Raw genomic sequence first — 17,758 nt, 5'->3', positions numbered from 1 at the left:
ATATACGTGAGAGCACCTCATAGTCCATACACAAACAGAAATGAGACTTGGTTGTTAAACAAGAGTTTATACGGGCTAAAACAATCTGGTAAACGGTGGTATGATTGTTTAGTAAAAGTACTTAAGACCATGGACTTCAACGCTACCACTGCTGATAATTGTTTCTTTGTCAAGAGGGGTGATGATTACATTGAATTTGTATTGATTTATGTGGATGACATTTTATACATAGGAAAACATAAAGAAAGAAGAGAAACTTTTGTAACTAAACTAAATGAACATTTCTCATTGAAATCTTTAGGCAAGGTAAACAAATACCTTGGTGTCCAAATTAATAAGACAAAAAGGGGATTCAAACTTACCCAGAGAGATAAGATCATAGATCTTTTAAATAAATGCAACTTAAACAATGCCAAACCTTGTGATACCCCTATGCAAACTGACTTTCTAAGGAATTCTGATGAATCTTCTCCCGAGTTCAAGGACAATACATTCTATAGATCAATCATAGGTTCACTCCTTTACATATCTAATTGGACTAGACCGGACATCGCTTTACCACTCAATTTATTATCTAGGCATGTCAGCAAACCAACAATGTACCACTGGGAAGCTGTTAAAAGAATTTTAAGATATTTAAAAAGTACACTAGACTTTTGTTTAATGTTAGAACCTAATGATATTAAAGAACCAAAGCTTACGTGTTATGCAGATGCAGATTGGGCTGGAGACACCTCATGCAGAAAAAGCACATCCGGTTATGTATTTCTCTTAAATGACTGTCCAGTTTACTGGTACACTGGTAAACAAGAACTAGTGGCTACTTCAACAACAGAAGCGGAATATGTTTGTTTATCCAAGGCCGCAAATAATCTTGTATGGTTTAATGATTTAATTTCAGATGTCTGGAAAAAAACTGCTCTGCCTTTTGTTATGCATGAAGACAATAAAGCAGCCATTGAAATATCTAGATCTGATGCCATTGGACAAAGATCCAGACATATAGATATAAAATTTAAACATGTGAGACAATTATCTCAGGATGGATTTATTAAAGCAGTGCATTGCGACACTTCAGAACAATTAGCTGATATATTAACGAAGCCTTTACCTTCTAAACAGCATAAATACTTAACCTCTAAGTTGTATGTTTTGTATTGTCCTGAATCTGAATGTAACTGGTGTTGTATAACGAATCGGCATTTAGAGGGGGATTTGTCAGATATAAATGCCTTATTCTCCAATGTGTAAATAGTGTACAGACAGGGTATCAGGGGTTAACTTATTCTTCACTTCTTAATGTATTCATAATTCACCACTCCCACATATAGCTCCACCCATTGTATATATAAGGAGCTACCTACACCATTTCCCTTGCTTCTATCTGTGAATATTCAGTGAATATAGAATGCCTAATGAAAATAAAAGAATATATAGTTAAATCTTTAACTCTTGTTGATCTTATTGAGTCTGATCCTGAAAATATTGCAACAGGGAGGATAAAATATTTCCCCTAAAAGAGAAATAAAAACTCGTAAGGGAGACAAAAGCTCAGAGCCACAGCTCCCTCCCCCCAGCAGATATTTGGTGCCCATTGGAAAAGACTGGGCCATCCTATCTACAAGACAAAAGTCATTCAGCCTCAGGGTGAAGGGATTAAGACCCTCCAGGACATAATAGGATTAAACCTCTAACACATCGAGCTCACTACATCGTGCAATCTCCTAAGGACATTGCATCACCCTCAAACTTCCACCAAACCTAGGAGCTCAGGCAACCTACAGAGCCAGCTATGACCCCTACAACAGACAATAGAATACATGTTCTTGCACAGGAACAGGAACTTCAAGTGCAAAGCCCAAGAGAAGGTATAAATAGCCCGCCCCCCCCCCTCTCAACTCCATGGGCAGCTACCCAGGTCCCATGTGGTTCTGCTTCACCATTAAACCATCTTTCCAATCAGCCTCCATGTTTCCAGAGTCTTTCTCCTGGTTTGGAACTGAACCCAGATGGACGTTTCTTCCCCCACTCACACCCCTTGTGTCTCCATAAGGGTTGGTGGTGGAGGTGCCCGTCTCTCTGGAGCCAGCGCTTGCTTGCATGCTGCCCAAGGAGACCCTCCCTCTGCAGGCTGGAGGGAGGGGAGGCCTCTGGTCTTAGCCCTCATCTGTGGCAATGTGCCAGGGGCCAGGAGGGTGGAGACAGTCCAGCAACGGCAGGTCCCGCTTCCCAGCCAGATTCGGAAGACAATGAATCTGAAGCCTGGCACAGATCCACCAGGTCCATGGAGCACAAGCAAGTGGAACAAAATGTTCCTCACACCGTTGTGACACAAACTGTGCTGTTTGCGTTCTCACACCTGACCTCGGGAAACTGACATGGAAGTCAAGATTTGCACTGAGATCTTGGAATGCATGTTTTCTTATGATTGACAGCAGTATTGTTCAACCCCGGCAGCTTTAAGATGCTGGCTGAGGAATTGTGGGAGTTGAATTCTGCCTACTCAACCACTTTTTGAGGTGCATGCACTTTTGGGGAGCAAAAGACAGGTTCACCTGTTGCCCCTCCCCAAAGCCAAAGCTCCCACCGCTTTGCTTTTGAACTTGGAGAACATAGGAGTTTCTCCACCTTCACCACTCCCTTCCTAGTATCCTCTGGAAAGGGGTCTCTGTCCATTCCCCACAGCTCAGGACTCTTCAGCCAGCCCAGTCTGTGTTGGATGTTGCCAGTCCAGGGGGTTCAGCCCAACCCCAACCTCACCCCCATCCTTCTAGTATGACCATTGCAATATGCACACATTACACAAGATTATTGCATTTCTGGAATCCACTGCTGTGTCCTTCCTCCTTCTGAGGTTGACTCTCCTGTCCAGAGGAAGCACTGCATTGGGAAAGTCCCACAAACCTGCAGTTAAACCGCCACCGGCCCCTTCCTCCAGCTTTATATACTCCTACTGCCTTGGCCAAGAGACCTCATTCCTCCTGAGAGACCATGTGGGCCAACCTTCTTCTCGTTGGGGTGCTCCTCTCCTTCTCTGCTGACCTCCATGCTGCTGACCATGGAGATGGTGATGAAGAGAGCCTGAAACTTCTAAATAGTGAGTAGCCCCACAGGAAACCCCTGGTGGGAGATGGGCCTGAGAAGCCGGTTTGGCTGGGCTGGGACTATTTTCTCTTCTGGGGTTGCAGATTAACAGAGTTGGAAGAGACCTTGTAGGCCATCTAGTCCAACCCCCCCCCCACCCAAGCAGGAGACCCTACAGCATTTCTAACAGATGGCAGTCCAGCCTCTTCTTCAAAGCCTCCAGTGATGAAGCTCCCACGACTTCTGAAGGCAACTTCTCTTCCATGGGTTGATTGTTCTCCCTGTCAGAAAACTTCTCCTTATTTCTAGGTTGAATCTCTCCTTGGTCAGTTTCCATCCATTGTTCCTTCTCTGGCCTTCAGGTGCTTTGGAAAACAGCTTGACCCCCTTCCTCCTCTCTGGGGCAGCCCCTCAGATATTGGAAGGCTGCTCTCAGGTCTCCCCTGGTGAAACTTCCCTGGGGCGAGTTCCTTTCCTGCAGGGCCATCCCACCGCTCCCAAGGCAGGAAGCAAGCAGGCAGCTGGGCTTCTTGGCCTGCTGCAGAGTGAGACCCTCTCCTTCCCAGGACCTCTTTTCCAGCTGGCAGACCTTGCAGACCCTGTCCCAGGTGCTCACCTGGCCTCCCTCATTGCCAGGAGCATCTTCTGGCTGCTGCTGGTTGGTTGGGAGTTTGCTCTTATGCCTTTGGGGAAGGGGGAGATTCACATCCAGGACCTTTAAGGGTGACCTGCTTCTTCTGGCGTGGATTTTTCCAGGCAGCCCACATTCTTGGGGTGTCTTCTGTACTCTGGGGATAAACTTCCTTGCTCCCTCCATGGGCGATCCCAAAGGACACGGTGGTGTGACCTAATGGGAATTTATCCACTCATTTTCCCAGCTGTAGTAAACATCCCACCAAAGGATTCATTTACTTTGCTAAAGTTTCTGCCATTTATTAATAACTTGCAATCGTTTATTCCATTTTCCCAGCCAAATGAAAAGACTTTGTCTTCAATATCTTTTCTTTTTGTTCCATCCTTCCATGCCTCTAACATCAGCTGTGAAGGTCTCTTTTGACCGAAACCTTTTCTCAGTGAGACAGGCAGGGCTGGAGGGGGAGGAGGTTGGCTTGTTCCCGGGGACCCTTGTGGCCCAGTGCCAGGGACCAAAGCCCAGGATCCAGATTTGGGGATTCTGAGGATGACACCTCCCATAAAGTTGAGATCTTGGATAAGATGCAGAGAACAGCAGCTAAAATGATTAAAAGCCTGGAGATTAAAACCTATGGAGAAGGGTTGCAGAAATTGGGTTTGGCCAATCTAGAGAAAAGAAGGACCAGGGGTGACATATTCAAAGGTCTGCCACAGAGAAGAGGGGGTCAAATTATTCTCCGAAGCCCCTGAAGGCAGAACAAGAAACAATGGATGGAAACTAAACAAGGAGAGAAGCAACCTGGAATTAAGGAGAAACTTCCTAACAGTCGGGACAATTAACCCGTGGAACTGCTTGCCACCAGAGACTGGACAGCCACTTGTCTGAAATTCTACAGGATCTCCTGCTTGAGTAGGGGGGTTGGACTAGAAGACCTCCAAGGTCCCTTCCAGCTCTATTCTGATTGATTGAGTTGTTGGCCTTCCTCTGCCCCAGGAGCTACTGACGGAGGCTTTGCACCCCTCAGCCCCTTCCCCTCCTGCTAAGTATCTACCTGAAGCACAGAGAGCCTGCTGCCTTGGCCACTGCTGTGCTGGAACATGGGCCCCACCCAGGGCCTCCAGGTGGAGGGGAGGACAGTAATCAAAGAGCACAGTTATATAAAAATATTTATTTCTATATATTTATAAATATTACATTTTATGTTATATATTTATCAGTATTTGTTTTATATATTTATTGAATTATGTATATCCTGCCTTTATTGCTTTTTTATAAATAACTCAAGCGTAGTTAGAAGCAGGTGAACATATCTAATCCACCTGACAATACCCCCCCACCCCAATCCCTCTGGGACCTCCAGGTTTCTGCCAGTTGCCTCCAGATCGTCAAAAATGCAGCGACGAGTCCTCCCTCCGGGTCTTCTACAACTCCCAGGCAGGCGTGTGTGAAAAGTTTGTCCATCAAGGCTGCAAAGGCAACGGAAACAACTTTGCAACACAGCTAGAATGCCTGCAGGCCTGTGCCAGCCGTGGTGAGCAAGCGGGGGGGGGCTGAGGGGGGGGAGAAGGCTGAGCCGGAAGGGAATTGGGGCTCTTTTTTTTTTTAATATTTTTTTTATTTTTTAAAACAAAAACATGAAACACATCTTTTCAAAACAAAGCTTTTGCTCCAGTCACATATTCAAGCAAATCATTAACAAATCTTATTTTTCAATTGACATAACTAAATATGTTAAACAAATCTTTCCCTCAAATCTATCGATATAACTATGCCATTATCCCCAAAAACCCGTTACTTAATCTTGAATCCTAGCCAATTATCAATCCATCTTTCTCTTTCATTTGCTTAGATGGATATATTTTAACAATGTGAATCATACAATTATATTAAACATTCCAAAAATATCTAATTTCAACATACCCATTTTGTTTCTAATTATTAAACTCAAAATTTATACTCTTTATTTCTATTATTATTAAGCCGCCCAGAGTCCCTTGGGAGTTGGGCGGCATAGAAATATGATTAATTAAGTTAAATTAAATTAAATTAAATTAAATTAAATTAAATTAAATTAAATTAAATTAAACCTAACTTATTCATTTTATCTTAACTATCATTCTCAACATGCACCTCGTCAGTTTAATTATCCCACCTCATTTTATATTTTCCAAAAAAGAAAAAAAAACAATGTTATTATCATTTATCTTTACTGTTAAACCAATCATTTTTATTTCTTAACTATAACACAGCATAACCATTTATTTGGCTGTTGAACACAGCATATCCTTTTTTATTTTTTGGCTGATACACAGCATAACCATTTTGTTCGGCTGTTAAACACAGCATATTAATTTTTGTTTTTTGGCTGTTAAACACAGCATTTCATTTTTATTTTTTTGGCCGTTACACGGCATATTCAGTTTTGTTTTGGCTGATACACAGCATAACCATTTTGTTCGGCTGTTCAACACAGCATAATATAACTTTTTGGCTGTTAAACAGAGCATTTTCATAATTGGTTTAACTTTCAATCTCTACTTAAACCTTTCTTTGTTGTTTCCACCCATTTATACATTGCTTTTTCACATAGTCATTATTTTTCTGTATCCCTTTTCATAACATTCATGACATTTTAACATTGAGACATGGTTCTTGCTTAAGAGATATCTTTAAATGTATTTAATTCCTTTTAACATTTTCAGTTAATCATATTTATCCTTATTCTTTCCTTTAGCATTTTAACTTTAAAACATAGTTCTTGCATCAAGCATCTTATATGTATTAATTAATTTCTTTTAACATTCTTAATTTTTATAAAAACCTCCCTTTTAATATTACAATCCATTTTTACTTTACTTTATTTTTAATCACATTATCTTCATTTCCTCGCCTGCAAACATATAATTCTTTCCATTCTCCAAGATTGGTTTTGTTCTCCATAAATCAAGTTAATTCTCTTTTCTTATTTTTATTCCAGACATTATATATCAAATCTTTTTCTTTTAGGGCTGCGCTTAAGCAGTGTATTACAAAAGTTCAGTAATCTTTATCTGTAAAGCTCAGTTTCCCATAACAAAGGGAAGTTACAAAGTTCCTCTTTACGCCAGATGGTGTCTCTCTATAATCCACATTTCCATTAGTCATGCAAGCCTCCATTTTATTTATTGTTATATAACCATCCAATCTTCTTCTTTTAATTAAAAAGGTATCAAATCTTCTTTTTCTATTCCTTGTAAAAATCCAATTCAAATTTTTAAAGTGCTTAGTCTTTTAACCATATCTCCAAATTAATTCTCATAGTTCTGTTCCAAAATTAGTTGTTTCATGGGTCTTTATCTCTTTAAAGTTGTAAATTTTAAAAAAAAAATCCAAAGCCCTTTTGTTGCATAGCCGCTATTTTAGGTTAGGGGTCTTCTAATTATTAGTAATGCTCCAAATGTTGTTATAAGCCTGGGCTGTTGTTACTCACCCAGCTTCAAAAGGCTCCGTTTTTCTCCGCTTAACTCCAGCACTTTTCTTCCCCAGTTGTCCCAGCTTCGTGGCAGCCGCCATGGCTGCCGCCCCCGCCGCCGACTCACAGAGGGTTCCCTCTGACCTCTGAGGAACTTGCCTGTTCCTCTCGGTCGTCCGAGGTGCCCCTCTTCTTCCCCCGTCCCTGCAAGATGGGTTCAGTCTGAAGACCCATTGGCGGCGGTTCGGCAGCCGGGGTTTTCGCGGGACTCATCAGAGCCCACTATTTCTCCAACTGTCTTGCCGCGACGCCAAACCGGAAGAACTTTCTGCCTCCCTCCAGATATCTGCCAACTCCCAAGTGATTCTGGATTTGGTGACGCCTTTCGGTCCCGCTTCTTCTACAACACAGTCTCCAAGGCCTGTGAGAGTTTCCTCTACAAAGGCAGCAGAGGAAACGCCAACAACTTTTGGGATAAGGAAACCTGCACCCAGTTCTGCACAGGTAAGGCGGGAGGGACCCCCAAGGCGCTTTGCTCCCCAGCAGAAGCCAGAAAAGGAAGCAGTCCCAGGGAAAAAGCAAGCCGTGTCCAGCAGAGGGAAGTGGGCTCCCTGTACGTAGGACCTCCACCTCAAGGAATTTTCTATCTTTCCCGTGGGCTCTTACAGGGAGTGCTGGATTTACAACCACAATTGCACCCCAAATTTCTATCGCTAAGTGAGACAGTTGTTAAGTGTGCTCCTCCCCATTTTGCGACCTTCCTTGCCACAGTAGTGGGGCCACCTCTAAGCCATGTCCAGCTGCCTCCCTTCCCTGGGCCTCTCCTTCTCATCAGTTGATTCCTGGTCTGGGACTCTGTAGGTTCCCGCTGAAACTGCCACAGTTGGAATATTGTGTCCAGTTTTGGTCACCACACTACAAAAAAGATGTGGAGTCTCTGGAAAGAGTGCAGAGAAGAGCAACCAGGATGATGAGGGGACTGGAGGATAAAACAAACGATGAACGGTTGCAGGAACTGGGCCTGGCTAGTCTAGTGAAGAGAAGGACCCAGGGGAGACAGGATAGCAGTGTTTTGATATTTGAGGGGCTGCCACAGAGAGGAGGAAGGGGGTCAAGCTATTCTCCAAAGCACCTTTGAAAGCCAGAGAAGGAACAATGGATGGAAACTGACCAAGGAGAGATTCAACCTGGAAATAAGCAGAAATTTTCTGACAGTGAGAACAATCAATCAATGAAACAGAAGTTGCCTTCAGAAGTTGTGGGAGCTTCATCACTGGAGGCTTTCAATAAGAGACCAGACTGCCATCTGTCAAAAATGGTGTAGGGATGTGATGGTGAACCTATGCCACATGTGCCCAAAGTGGCATGTGGAGCCATGTCGCCTGGCACACACAGCATTGCCCGTTCCTCTTCCGGGTTTCTGGTGCACATGCGCCCACAACAATCAGCTGGCCTTTGTGCGTGCAGCAGTGGTGGAAACCAGAAGACCTGGTCTGTGAGCTGGGAATGGGGCTTCCTCGAAATCCGGAAGTGGGAGTGCCCAGAAAGAAGGAGGACCAATGGGAATTCTCCCTTCTGCAACGTCATCAGTCTCCGAGCAGAGTCTCCCTTGACTTCACCCACTGGAGGAGAGAATTCCGCGCAGAGAACCCCAAGTTGGTTCTTCAAGCCAAGATCCTACACCCACTTTTTCCACCTCTCTCTCAGCAGAACTGACTCTCCTCCTTCAGGTGAAGTCCCAAAGGATTCTGCCTGGAGACTGATGACGCTCAAGCAGGGAGAATTCTCATTGGTGCTGCCCCTCGTTCTGGCCCCTCCCATCTCAAAAGTCCGAGATAAACACGTCCTTCCCTCCCCCCCAATGCAGAATTGCAGATTCTTCCACTGGGGATGGACAAATCTGGCCAGACACACATGTGCGTGAGCATGCGTGCCTTGAGTATGTGGGCCACCAGCTGATTGGCGCATGTGCGGCAGTAACCGGAAGACTTGCTGGCCAGCACACATTCCAGAAACCGGAAGGACCTTATCCAGCATGCGTAAACCCCCTGGGCAGCTCCTCTTCCTGGATGTGGCCCTGACAAGCATGTCCGCGCGCACATGCAAAGTATTCCTTTTTCGGCACTCAGTGCTGAAAAGGTTCGCCAACACTGGTGTAGGGTCTTCTGCTTGAGCAGGGAGTTGGACTAGAAGATCTCCGAGGTCCCTTCCATGTCTGTTGTTCAGCTGCCATCTTTCCTGCAGGACCACGAAGACGGTGTCCAACGCCCCACGGATTTGGCATCTGTATTTCAGAATGCGAATCAGATGCCGACTGTGGAGGAGGGTTATTGTGCTGCCCCACCGGCTGTGGCACTGCCTGCCGAAGAGGAGTTTTGGAGGTAGGGCTCCCATTTCAGGAGTGAGGGAGGATGGAGACGGAGAAGGTGGAAGTGGATGCTTCAGGTCAGGGGTGGGTTCTACTTACCTTTACTACTGGTTTGTAACAGGAACATGTGCACATGCTCGCTTTGCTCACCTGAGCGCCTTGCTTCTGATGATGTCAGGGTCAGTGGGTGGAGCCTCCCGCCGATTTTACTACTGGTTCTATAGAATCGGTCCGAACAGGAGGCAACCCACCACTGCTTCAAGTCCTCTTTGCTGTCCCGCCACCCCCATTGCTGTCAGACGGCAGATGGGGCCCCCACCTTTTCCTGGGCATGAGGAAACCTTCCAGGAAGGACTGTCTGGGCAGTGAAGGGCTGCCTGATGGTGGCAGGGTGGGGGCAAGGGTTGACCTTGGGTCTCCTGGACCAGAAGAGCAGGAGCCCCAGGGGGTGTGAGGGGATTGTGAAGGCCCTTATCAGTGTCCCTGCTGCTTCCCAAGGTGAATCTCTCTCCTTTCTTTCGACAGGAGCGCTGATCCTCCCCCAGGAAGAAGGTCTGGCTCTGGGAATGGCCGTTCTTGGATCCAACTCAAAGTGAAGACCCAGCTATGCTGAAAGCCTTCCTCCTCCCTCCCTCCCTCCCTCCCCCTCCCTCCTTCTCCTCCTCCCTCCCTGCTCCTCCTCCTCCTCCCCCTCTCTCCCTCCTTCTCTTCTTCTCACTCTCCTTGCCCTTCTCCTCCTCACTCACTCCTCCTCCCTCCCTTCCTCCCTCCCTCCTTGCTCCTCCTTCCCCTCCCTCCCTCTCTCCCTCCTTCTCCTCTTCCTCTGACTCTACTTGCCCCTTCTCCTCCTCACTCACTCCTCCTCCCTTCCTCACTCATTCACTCCTTGCTCCTCCTCCTCCCTCCCTCCCTCTCTCCCTCCTTCTCCTCTTCCTCTCACTCTCCTTCCCCCTTCTCCTCCTCACTCACTCCTCCTCCCTTCCTCACTCACTCACTCCTTGCTCCTCCTCCATCCCTCCCTGTTCCATCTGAGGGGTCTTTGCTCCTCTGGCTGTTCCTGCTCCCTGCTCATCTTCTTGCCCCCCCCCTTGATGGAGTTGATAAACCCCCCAATAAAAGATCTTTTCCTCTCACTCAAATCCCCTGCAGTCTTTCATTTTTCGTCCTTGTAACCATCCTCAGTCTGGACCGTCGGTCTCGGGGGCAGCATCCTCGCTTTGCACAAGTTTCCCCCGGATGAATCCTCAATGCTCTCAGCCTCCATCACTGGAGGGTTTCGAGCAGAGGTTGGCGGCCATTGATCTGAGGAGCTCTGCCCTGGGCCGGGTTGGAATAGAAAACCAATGGCTGTCCATTTCCCCCTCCTCAGAATAACTGAATAACAGAGTTGGAAAGGACCTCAGAGGTTTTCTAGTCCAAGTTCAAGTGCAAAGCCCAAGAGAAGGTATAAATAGCACCCCCCCCCTCAACTCCATGGGCAGCTACCCAGGTCCCACGTGGTTCTGCTTCACCATTAAACCATCTTTCCAATCAGCCTCCATGTTTCCAGAGTCTTTCTCCTGGTTTGGAACTGAACCCAGATGGACGTTTCTTCCCCCACTCACACCCCTTGTGTCTCCATAAGGGTTGGTGGTGGAGGTGCCCGTCTCTCTGGAGCCAGCACTAGCTTGCATGCTGCCCAAGGAGACCCTCCCTCTGCAGGCTGGAGGGAGGGGAGGCCTCTGGTCTTAGCCCTCATCTGTGGCAATGTGCCAGTGGCCAGGAGACAGTCCAGCAATGGCAGGTCCCGCTTCCCAGCCAGATTCGGAAGACAATGAATCTGAAGCCTGGCACAGATCCACAAGGTCCATGGAGCACAAGCAAGTGGAACAAAATGTTCCTCACGCAGTTGTGACACAAACTGTGCTGTTTGTGTTCTCACACCTGACCTCGGGAAACTGACATGGAAGTCAAGATTTGCATTGAGATCTTGGAATGCATGTTTTCTTATGATTGACAGCAGTATTGTTCAACCCCGGCAGCTTTAAGATGCTGGCTGAGGAATTGTGGGTGTTGAAGTCCACTCATTTTAAAACTGCTACGCTTGGGAGACTCTGGGTTTAAGAAGAAGGTTGTGGAAAGGGGCACCACTGACGGATACTCCACAGGCCGAGAGTGAAACTGGACTGGCATCCCTCTCGCCTTTTATAAAATCCTCAGACAAATGCAAGGGAGCAAAAGTATTTCTTTTTCAAATCTTTGTCACCTTTTAGGTCTTTTCCCAGGTACCATCACCATCTAAAGTTTAAAAGAAAAACCTTAGGAGAAGCAAATATTTCTCAATAATTTGTAGCTGGAAAGGACAAAAGAAAAAAGGAGAAAATGCTTTAGCAGGATCTCTCACACCGACCATGTTGAAGGTCCCATGAACGATCCTATTGGGTTCCTCCAGTCCTAATACCCAGAATTCCCAGCCAGCATGAGGTTGTGGCTGAGAATGTTGTGCCTTGTGGTGATGAGATCCTGCAGAGACCAAGTGGGGTTCCACCTTGGATGAGAAGATGAAGAAGAAAGGATCCCTTCGCCTCTTGCTTGGTTGAAGGAGCTTGGTGGCCTCCACCTTGTCTCTTCAGCCAGCACAAGTAGCCCCCAGACATCCCCCTCCAGAGAGAATTTACCTACATTCTGCCTACTCAACCTCTTTTTGAGGTCCATGCATTTTTGGGGAGCAAAAGACAAGTTCACCTGTTTCCCCTCCCCAAAGCAGAAGCTCCCACCGCTTCGCTTTTGAACTTGGAGAACATAGGAGTTGCTCCACCTCCACCACTCCCTTCCTAATATCCTCTGGAAAGGGGTCTCTGTCCATCCCCCACAGCTCAGGACTCTTCACCCAGCCCAGTCTGTGTTGGATGTTGCCAGTCCAGGGGGGTTCAGCCCAACCCCAACCTCACCCCCATCCTTCTAGTCTGACCATTGCAATATGCACACTGGGGAGAGTTATAACAGTATAACAGAGTTGGAAGGGACCTTGGAGGTCATCTAGTCCAACCCCCTGCTCACACAGGAGACCTACACTAGGGATTCAAACCACCGAACTGCCAACCTTTTTGATCAACAAGCTCAGCGTCTTAGCCGCTGAGCCACCTAGCCAGTCTGAGCCACCTAGCCAGTCTAGAGTTCAATCATTACGCAAGATTGTTGCGTTTCTGGAAAAGACTGTTGTGTCCTTCCTGCTTCTGAGGTTGGCCCTCCTGTCCAATGACAGCACTGCATTGGGAAAGTCCCACAAACCTGTGATTATACCGCCACCAGCCCCTTCCTCCAGCTTTATATACTCCTACTGCCTTGGCCAAGAGACCTCATTCCTCCTGAGAGACCATGTGGGCCAAGCTTCTTCTCGTTGGGGTGCTCCTCTCCTTCTCTGCTGACCTCCATGCTGCTGACCATGGAGATGGTGATGAAGAGAGCCTGAAACTTCGAAATAGTGAGTAGCCCCACAGGAAACCCCTGGTGGGAGATGGGCCTGAGAAGCCGGTTTGGCTGGGCTGGGACTATTTTCTCTTCTGGGGTTACAGATTAACAGAGTTGGAAGAGACCTTGTGGGCCATCTAGTCCAACCCCCCACCCAAGCAGGAGACCCTACCCCATTTCTGACAGATGGCAGTCCAGCCTCTTCTTCAAAGCCTCCAGTGATGAAGCTCCCACAACTTCTGAAGGCAACTTCTCTTCCATGGGTTGATTGTTCTCCCTGTCAGAAAACTTCTCCTTATTTCTAGGTTGAATCTCTCCTTGGTCAGTTTCCATCCATTGTTCCTTCTCTGGCCTTCAGGTGCTTTGGAAAACAGCTTGACCCCCTTCCTCCTCTCTGGGGCAGCCCCTCAGATATTGGAAGGCTGCTCTCAGGTCTCCCCTGGTGAAACTCCCCTGGGGCGAGTTCCTTTCCTGCAGGGCCATCCCACCGCTCCCAAGGCAGGAAGCAAGCAGGCAGCTGGGCTTCTTGGCCTGCTGCAGAGTGAGACCCTCTCCTTCCCAGGACCTCTTTTCCAGCTGGCAGGCCTTGCAGACCCTGTCCCAGGTGCTCACCTGGCCTCCCTCATTGCCAGGAGCATCTTCTGGCTGCTGCTGGTTGGTTGGGAGTTTGCTCTTATGCCTTTGGGGAAGGGGGAGATTCACATCCAGGACCTTTAAGGGTGACCAGCTTCTTCTGGCATGGATAAGGTGACCAGACGTCCCGCTTTTGGCGGGACAGTCCCGCTTTTGAGCAATTTGTCCCGCGTCCCGCGGCGTTTTAAAAAAGTCCCGACTTTTCATTCTGCCTCCTGAATCCCCGCTGCTGGCTAGAGGGAAAAAACCTGTTTGCCGCGGGGCTTCAAAGGGCCGCCCTACGTTGATTAGCTCGGCTTCCCCCTCTCAGCTGATTTGCGCAGGGCTCTGCTCTTCCTAAATTGCTCCAGCAATTTTTTTTTTTTCTCTTTGTGCAAACCAAGCTCAAAACGAAAGTGAAACTGGCTGTTGGCTTTGCTGTTTGCTTGCAACGTTGGAAAATTAGGCAGCAGATTTATTTTCCTTTTCCTCACCAAAAAAAGTAGGTGTAAACAATGGGAAATTATTTAGGGCAAAAGAGGAGAGTTCAAGATTTTAAAACACAAAAGAAAAAAAAGCTCTTTTTAACTAGGGAATTGTAATAATTGAGATACTATTAATTGTATACTGTGTTGAAAGCAGAAATGGTTAAGTTGTGGTTTGGAGGAATATATGGGGGAAATTATTTGGTTTATTATTATTGGTAAATATAATTAATTGATTTGTAAGAAATTGGATTGCATGGAAATAATTGGAATATTCATGTTCATATTGATTAATATACAAAAAAGATAGTTATATAACTAATTGATTTATATTAAAATGTTGAATTTGTATTAAACAACTGTATTACATAATTACATAATTAACCAATGTGAGGATGGATATAAAAATAGATGACAATGGGAAGGGGTATAATATAGAATAGAAGGGAAAAATTGAATTTGATTAAGATTAGAGATGAGGATGAAGGGTAATATTGTTTTTTTTAAAAAATAGATGAGGAATAAATATGGCAAAAAGGAAATATAGAAATTGTAAATTTAGTTGAAATGACTAAACACTGTTTAAATTTGTGAACCGGCCAAATATTCTGTTCAAAGAAAATACATTGTATGTTTGTATGTGTGTTTCTAATTATTGCTATTTATTCATATTTGTTCTCTTTTATTCTTTAAAGTTTAACAATTCATTCTTTATCTTAATATCTTTATATTTGTTTGGGGTTGGCTTTCTTCCCTTTCATCTTTTTTAGTGTACAGCAATCTTTCTCCTCAAACCTACCACCTCTCTTTTCTTTCCTTCTTACTTTCTCTTCCCCCCACCCTCTTCTTCTCCTCCCTATTTCCTCTTCCTTTCTCCTTCTCCTCCTCTCTTCCTCCCTCTCTTACCGTCACTCCTACTCTAATTTCCCTTCCCTTCCTTCATCCCTCTCTATTACTGTATCCTTTTATGCATATGGACTACTCAGAGGGATGAAAAAGTTATTTTTGACTGGTCCTCGCACTTTTGACCAGTCCTCGAACTTACGACTGTCCTCACATTTTACGTTTTTGCCCTATCTTGTCACCATGGTGAAGAGAAGCAGTTGTGAAATGAGTGACATGGTTGTTAAGAATGCTGCACAGGCATAAATATGAGGATGGTCATAAGTGTGAGAACCAGTCAAAAGTGCAAGGACCTGTCAGAAATGACTTTTTTCAGCCCTCTGGTTAGTCCTTTTGTGCATATGGACTACTCGGAGGGCTGAAAAAGTTATTTTTGACTGGTCCTCGCACTTTTGACCAGTCCTCGAACTTACGACTGTCCTCAAATTTTACGTTTTTGCCCTATCTTGTCACCATGGTGAAGAGAAGCAGTTGTGAAATGAGTGACATGGTTGTTAAGAATGCTGCACGGGCATAAATGTGAGGATGGTCATAAGTGTGAGGACCAGTCAAAAGTGTGAGGACCTGTCAGAAATGACTTTTCAGCCCTCTGAGTAGTCCCTATACACATAGCCATGGCCACCCGGTCACATGACCAGCTAGCCACGCCCACCCAGTCGCATGGCCTCCAAGCCACGCCCACACAATAAGCCACGCCCACAATGGTGTCCTTCTTACCAATGTTAAAATCTGTTCACCTTACCCTATACACATAGCCATGGCCACCCGGTCACATGACCAGCTAGCCACGCCCACCCAGTCACATGACCAGCTAGCCACGCCCACAAAATAAGCCACGCCCACAATGTCCCTCTTTACCAATGTTAAAATCTGGTCACCTTAGGCATGGATTTTTCCAGGCAGCCCACATTCTTGGGGTGGCTTCTGTGCTCTGGGGATAAACTTCCTTGCTCCCTCCATGGGCGATCCCAAAGGACACGGTGGTGTGACCTACTGGGAATTTATCCACTCATTTTCCCACCTGTAGTAAACATCCCACCAAAGGATTCATTTACTTTGCTAAAGTTTCTGCCATTTGTTAATCACTTGCAATGATTTATTCCATTTTCCCAGCCAAATGATAAGACTTTGCATTCTCCAAAGCCCCTGAAGGCAGAACAAGAAGCACCAGAGACTGGGCAGCCACTTGTCTGAAATTCTACAGGATCTCCTGCTTGAGTAGGGGGGTTGGACTAGAAGACCTCCAAGGTCCCTTCCAGCTCTATTCTGATTGATTGAGTTGTTGGCCTTCCTCTCCCCCAGGAGCTACTGACGGAGGCTTTGCACCCCTCAGCCCCTTCCCCTCCTGCTAAGTATCTACCTGAAGCACAGAGAGCCTGCTGCCTTGGCCACTGCTGTGCTGGAACATGGGCCCCACCCAGGGCCTCCAGGTGGAGGGGAGGACAGTAATCAAAGAGCACATTTATATAAAAATATTTATTTCTATATATTTATAAATATTACATTTTATGTTATATATTTATCAGTATTTATTTTATATTGTAAGGTCCCAAAATATTCTTGAGTCACCAGAATGCCAAAGAGAGAGACCCTGGGATCCCGAGAGATGGCACGGAGGTGTTGGGGAATTTAAGAGTTCTTTGTATGCATTTTTAATTCGTTTTTAAGGGGCGGGAGGGAGAATGCAACGACCGGGGTGGGTTTGGGGGGTAACCCCCAGGTGTCGGGGGGGTTGGGGGGGGCTAGTTCCTATATTGGGGAGGGCGTTTCCATCGGTATTATGAGTGGGAGGGGCAGATACAGCGGGAGCAGGGGGCCATATCATGTTAGGGGAGGGCGCACTCGCTGTCTGCGGGTGATTGCGTGCTCCGGCCCTCAATGCTCGTCTTGCACCCCAGGCTGTTCAGATCCTCAGGCCCGGGGCCTTCGGTTGATGTTGTGCAATGCCAGGTCCGTGGTAAATAAAGCCCCCCTCATTTGTGATCTGGTTCAGGAGGGAGGTGCGGACCTGGTAGGTATTACGGAGACCTGGTTGGGCCAGGAGGGGGGTGTCCCCCTCGTCGAGATGTGCCCTCCAGGCTTCTATGCATTTCATCAGCCGAGGTCCCAGGGGAGGGGTGGGGGAGTGGCAGTTCTGGTAAAGGAAGGTCTCGCCCCAAGGGAGGCCACTGTACCTCAGATAGCCGGATGTGAGTCCCCCCTTGTGAAGTGGGGACAAGGGAGGCAGATGGGCTTGCTGATTATGTACCTGGCTCCCTGCCACGTGTCGTCAGCCCTGCCCGAGCTCCTCAACGTGATTGCCGAGGTGGCGGTGGAGACCCCCAGGCTTATTGTCATGGGGGACTTTAACTTGCTGTCTGTCGGCGAAGCATCTGAGGCGGCTCAGGAGTTCATGGCTTCCATGACAGGCATGGACCTGACCCAGTTAATTCATGGACCCACGCACATGGGGGGTTACACTCTGGACGTGATTTTTGTCTCTGGACAGTGGATGAATGATCTTGAGATAGAGGAGTTAGTGACTGAGCCTTTGTCATGGTCAGATCATTCCCTTCTTAGGCTTGACTTTCTAACCGCCACACCCGACCGCAGGGAGGCGGAACAGACCAGATGGTTCCGCCCCAGGCGCCTGATGGATCCTGATAGGTTCCAGATGGAGCTTGGGCCATTTCCTGAGGCTCTGACTGATGGCTCGGCTGAGGAGTTGGTGGCCGCCTGGGATAGGGCAGCTGCTGACGCTTTGGACTGAGTCGTGCCTGTGCGGCCTCTGA

The 17,758-nt window shown here is 46.8% G+C and overlaps 1 protein-coding gene and 1 pseudogene across 1 annotated transcript in view; both read left to right on the top strand.

Annotated features, from left to right (window-relative positions):
* LOC148114451 (papilin-like) overlaps positions 1–10,172 on the top strand; it is a 37,347-nt gene extending 27,175 nt beyond the window's left edge. Inside the window, exons 8-12 of the mRNA XM_087888856.1 lie at positions 2,987–3,097; positions 5,079–5,249; positions 7,512–7,673; positions 9,414–9,550; positions 10,063–10,172. Of these exons, the coding sequence (XP_087744982.1) occupies positions 2,987–3,097; positions 5,079–5,249; positions 7,512–7,673; positions 9,414–9,550; positions 10,063–10,071 (590 nt within the window). The 3' untranslated portion in view covers positions 10,072–10,172. The remainder of the gene's footprint in view (positions 1–2,986; positions 3,098–5,078; positions 5,250–7,511; positions 7,674–9,413; positions 9,551–10,062) is intronic.
* Positions 10,173–12,894: 2,722 nt separating this feature from the next.
* Positions 12,895–17,758, top strand: LOC148114450 (uncharacterized; annotated as a pseudogene).

This window comes from Pantherophis guttatus, chromosome 3 (genome assembly GCF_059756535.1).
Source record: "Pantherophis guttatus breed Tessera chromosome 3, ASM5975653v1, whole genome shotgun sequence".
Lineage (NCBI taxonomy): Eukaryota > Metazoa > Chordata > Lepidosauria > Squamata > Colubridae > Pantherophis > Pantherophis guttatus.
This window is presented reverse-complemented; position numbering and strand designations above follow the sequence as displayed.